The 5,567-nt window shown below is 43.0% G+C and overlaps 1 protein-coding gene across 1 annotated transcript; it reads left to right on the top strand.

Moving 5' to 3' along the window:
• Positions 1 to 2,736: 2,736 nt before the first annotated feature.
• Positions 2,737 to 3,696, top strand: LOC127316234 (uncharacterized). Its single transcript, XM_051346643.1, has 4 exons — positions 2,737 to 2,844; positions 2,929 to 3,046; positions 3,152 to 3,255; positions 3,361 to 3,696. Exons 1-4 carry the CDS (start codon positions 2,737 to 2,739, stop codon positions 3,694 to 3,696), a joined length of 666 nt encoding a protein of 221 aa, XP_051202603.1.
• The last annotated feature ends 1,871 nt before the right edge of the window (positions 3,697 to 5,567 follow it).

Here is a 5,567-nt window from a genome sequence, read left to right as displayed (position 1 = left end):
AAACATGTGTATTGCGATGATCCGGTAGTCCAAGCTAATTAGGACAAGGTGCGGGCACTATTAGTATACTATGCATGAGGCTTGCAACTTGTAAGATATAATTTACATAACTCATATGCTTTATTACTACCGTTGACAAAATTGTTTCATGTTTTCAAAATAAAAGCTCTAGCACAAATATAGCAATCGATGCTTTCCTCTTTGAAGAACCATTCTTTTTACTTTTTATGTTGAGTCAGTTCACCTATTTCTCTCCACCTCAAGAAGCAAACACTTGTGTGAACTGTGCATTGATTCCTACATACTTGCATATTGCACTTGTTATATTACTCTATGTTGACAATATCCATGAGATATACATGTTATAAGTTGAAAGCAACCGCTGAAACTTAATCTTCCTTTGTGTTGCTTCAATACCTTTACTTTGATTTATTGCTTTATGAGTTAACTCTTATGCAAGACTTATTGATGCTTGTCTTGAAGTGCTATTCATGAAAAGTCTTTGCTTTATGATTCATTTGTTTACTCATGTCATTACCATTGTTTTGATCGCTGCATTCATTACATATGTTTACAAATAGTATGATCAAGATTATGATGGCATGTCACTCCAGAAATTATCTTTGTTATCGTTTTACCTGCTCGGGACGAGCAGAACTAAGCTTGGGGATGCTGATACGTCTCCGACGTATCGATAATTTCTTGTGTTCCATGCCACATTATTGATAATATCTACATGTTTTATGCACACTTTATGTCATATTCGTGCATTTTCTGGAACTAACCTATTAACAAGATGTCGAAGAGCCAGTTGCTGTTTTCTGCTGTTTTTGGTTTCAGAAATCCTAGTAACGAAATATTCTCGGAATTGGACGAAATCAACGCCCAGGGTCCTATTTTGCCACGAAGCTTCCAGAAGACCGAAGAGGTGACGAAGTGGGGCCACGAGGTGGCCAGACTATAGGGCGGCGCGGCCCAAGCCCTGGCCGCGCTGACCTATAGTGTGGGCCCCTCGTGTGGCCCCCTGACCTGCCCTTCCGCCTACAAATAGCCTTCGTCGCGAAACCCCCAGTACCGAGAGCCACGATACGGAAAACCTTACTGAGACGCCGCCGCCGCCAATCCCATCTCGGGGGATTCTGGAGATCTCCTCCGGCACCCTGCCGGAGAGGGGATTCATCTCCCGGAGGACTCTTCACCGCCATGGTCGCCTCCGGAGTGATGAGTGAGTAGTTCACCCCTGGACTATGGGTCCATAGCAGTAGCTAGATGGTTGTCTTCTCCTCATTGTGCTTCATTGTTGGATCTTGTGAGCTGCCTAACATGATCAAGATCATCTATCTGTAATACTATATGTTGTGTTTGTCGGGATCCGATGGATAGAGAATACTATGTTATGTTAATTATCAAGTTATTACCTATGTGTTGTTTATGATCTTGCATGCTCTCCGTTATTAGTAGAGGCTCTGGCCAAGTTTTTGCTCTTAACTCCAAGAGGGAGTATTTATGCTCGATAGTGGGTTCATGCCTCCATTGAATGCAGGACATGTGATGAAAGTTCTAAGGTTGTGGATGTGCTGTTGCCACTAGGGATAAAACATTGATGCTATGTCTAAGGATGTAGTTATTGATTACATTACGCACCATACTTAATGCAATTGTCTGTTGTTTTGCAACTTAATACTGGAAGGGGTTCGGATGATAACCTGAAGGTGGACTTTTTAGGCATAGATGCATGCTGGATAGCGGTCTATGTACTTTGTCGTAATGCCCAATTAAATCTCACTATATTTATCATGACATGTATGTGCATTGTTATGCCCTCTCTATTTGTCAATTGCCCGACTGTAATTTGTTCACCCAACATGCTTTTATCTTATGGGAGAGACACCTCTAGTGAACTGTGGACCCCGGTCCTATTCTTTACATCGCATACAATCTACTGCAATACTTGTTTTACTGTTTTCTGCAAAAAATCATCTTCCACACAATACGGTTAATCCTTTGTTACAGCAAGCTGGTGAGATTGACAACCTCACTGTTTCGTTGGGGCAAAGTACTTTGGTTGTGTTGTGCAGGTTCCAAGTTGGCGCCGGAATCCCTGGTGTTGCGCCGCACTACATCCCGCCGCCATCAACCTTCAACGTGCTTCTTTGCTCCTCCTGGTTCGATAAACCTTGGTTTCTTTCTGAGGGAAAACTTGCTGCTGTGCGCATCATACCTTCCTCTTGGGGTTCCCAACGAACGTGTGAGTTACACGCCATCACAAGACTACGAGGGCAAGGGTATGATGGAGCATCTAATATGAGGGGAGAATTTAATGGACTTCAGAAATTAATCCGTGATGAGAACCCAAATGCTTTTTACGTTCATTGCTTTGCTCACTAGTTGCAGTTGATTGTTGTTGCTTTATCGAGATGTTGCACAGGTCTTGAGGATTTCATTGATGATGTGAAAGAGATTGCCAATCTCTCTAGTTCATCTTGTAGGAGGAAGGATATATTGCTTGATAAGCACAAAGAGATTCTTCTATCTAAGATCAAGAAAGGTGAAATGCCCACGGGAATGGGGAAAAATCAAGAAACATCTTTGTGTCGTCATGGAGATACAAGGTGGGGTTCTCACTACACAACCTTATGTCGTATTGAATCAATGTGGGATGCAACGATAGAAATTTTGAGCATTGTTGAGTATGATTCTCGTAATCCAACTAAGGCAGGAGGATATGTTCATAAAATGGAGACTTATAGTTTTGTGTTCCACATGAAGATGATGTTAAGATTACTTCGTATGACAAATGATGTATCTCTTCTATTGCAAAATGAGGACCAGAATATTGTGCAGGTATGCAAAATGCAATAATGTTTAGTTGTTCTACTTTCCCGATGTATATATTTTTGAATTAAACTTCTATTTGTATCATTTCAGGTCATATCTTTGGTTACGGATGTGAGAACACTTTTGGTCAATTGGAGAGATCATGGTTGGGATTCACTCTTGGAAGATGTCAAATCATTTTTCATTGAAAATGAGATCATAATCTCAAGTATGGATACCATGGTAACAAATTGGGGTAGAACAAGAAAACGGGGAAAATACGCGGTCACCCCTTATCATTTTTATCGTGTCGACACCTTTTATGTTGCCATAGACTCTATCATCACAGAGTTTGATCATCGATTTAATGAGGCGTCTTCAGAGGTTATTCAGAATTTCTCTTGTCTTGATCCAAGAGACTCATTTGCTAGGTTCAATGTGAGTAAGCTTGCTCGTCTTACAGAGATTTATCGTGATGATTTCTCGGATTATGAGCGAGATCATATAGAAGATTCCCTTAAGCTATTCCTTGTTCATATGAAGAGAATTGAAGATTTCAGAGTTTGTATTGACATTGCAAGCCTAGCTAAAAAGAGGGTTGAACTTGAAAGGCACATCATGTTTCCTACGGTTTACCGTCTTATTGAGTTGGCAATGCTTTTACCGGTGGGGATGGCAACAGTTGAAAGGGCATTCTCAGCTATGAAGATTATCAAGACGGAGTTGCGCAACAAGATGTCTGATGGTTCGCTTAATGATTTGATGGTGTGCTACATCGAGCGAGGGGTATTCAAAAATCTTGATCTTGGTGAAATTAAAAAAGATTTTCAAAAGGAAGGTAGAGCTTTGCCATTGCCTGGAACTTCTAGACGGCATTAAAGCTTCATTATCGGTATGTTTGTAGGTTCTACTTATATTTGAACATGTTGCTATTACCATATTATTGAGAGACTAGGCTTACCATCATATGAACTATTAATGTGTCAAAACAGTTTACTTTTTTTGCGTCATTTTTCTTACATTTAAAATTTTGCTCGACCTCAATTTATTTTCAAGTCCTTCGCGGGACACCACTCGAGTCAGCCTATCAAGGGCGTTGCCACCCAGGCCCTTCCTATTTTTTTTTTCTTTTCGGAACCTTCTTCCGAACTTCCAATACGTGTTTGATTGAGAGCTCTCGGATACAAAATGAAAAAAAAAAAATGAGACGAGAGGGCCACCTCGCAGAAAGCAATGCATCGATTATGAATTATGATGCAGACCATCATGCACGCGACAAACGCGACCCGAATCTTTTCGTGAATCACCATAAGAATCTGGAAAGAAATATTGGACTCATTCTTATCTGTAAGCATCTGAACGAAGAATCTCCATTCTGACGCCTCAAACACGGCCACGAAAAATAATAATTCATCGACGCGCGATTACAGAAAATTTACACAGGGAAGCAGATAAGAAAAAAAGAAGAACAGGGAGAAATAAAATCAAAACTGAAGATGAGATCAATCTCACTCTCATTCTCGAAGGAAAAGAGCACCCTTTCTTGAACAACAGCTGCACAATTCGGGCGCGCGGAATATACAAGAGCAAAGAGAGGAAGTTAATTACACAGGCGGACGGACGGATTGCCGATCGACGATATGATCAGGCGATGACGGTGGCAGAGTCGAGGCGGTCGAGGCGGCTCCAGAGCTCGGCAAAGTTGGGCGGGCGGCGTCGGCGGCGGCCGCAGGCGAAGGCGAGGAGGATCCGCTGCAGCTCCTCGACCAGGTGAACCATCCGCCGCGCCGGCGCAAGCATCAGGGTGAAGGGAAGCACCCAAAGGCCCAGCTCCAAGATCAACATCGGATCGAGCTGCCTAGCCTATCTTCTGTATGATCTTCTCCTACTTCCTGGCACGATCAGGAGCAGCTGCAGCGACTAATCGGGCGCGCGGTGGTTCCCAACAACCGGTCTGATTCCTTGGGATGTTCGTTCCCGCCGAGCAGTAGTAGCTTATAACATACTGTTAGTATGGCCTAATGGCGATGTATGATTGGCATGCTGGCCCAGGCGGTGGCACTTGCTAGTTGGCCACGCGCCACGCCTCCACGCATACGGCGTTGAAGGTCCAGCGGAATTATATACTCTGTACCAGTAGCAGCTGCGATGCGACTGGCTGAATTAATCGCTCGCACGATCTGGCAGCTACGTACACCGGTACACATGGCCGACCTGGATACAAACGGAGGAGCCCAGACTCAAGTCAGTACGTACAGTACACTCCATGCTGGTTCTGGATATCTTCTCCCGTTCATGTTTGTGTCTCGCCGACGATTTGTAGGCTCTACCAGAGGATAGTATGCCACCTAGCGGGGACGTACGTGTAATCTGCCTACTGGTTGCCGACTGAGTGAATGAACTGAAAGTGTTCTTTGTTTTTGCAGAAATGATCTGACCGTTTTTAATTTTTCTTGACAAAACACACTGATCTGACAGTGTTAATTAGACTGGACACTGACAACTCCTCGACTCAAACTTCTACACGCGGCGCGCGTGCCAAACGAGAAACGACCGACCGGCCGCGCGAGCTAGCACTGTGAGCGGAACCTAGGGCATCACATGTGTATTCCTTGCTATTCATATTAGTTGATGCTAATATAGGTGTACCTAGATATATTTTAATTGTAGATATATATTTATTTTAGCATCAAATAATATAGATCGGAGGAAAGTATATAAATTGCCATAAGTTGAAAATTGCTTGTGTC

The sequence above is a fragment of the Lolium perenne genome, chromosome 7 (genome assembly GCF_019359855.2).
Source record: "Lolium perenne isolate Kyuss_39 chromosome 7, Kyuss_2.0, whole genome shotgun sequence".
NCBI classification, from domain to species: domain Eukaryota; kingdom Viridiplantae; phylum Streptophyta; class Magnoliopsida; order Poales; family Poaceae; genus Lolium; species Lolium perenne.
The sequence above is the reverse complement of the archived record's forward strand: the minus strand, read 5'-3'. Positions and strand labels throughout refer to the sequence as shown.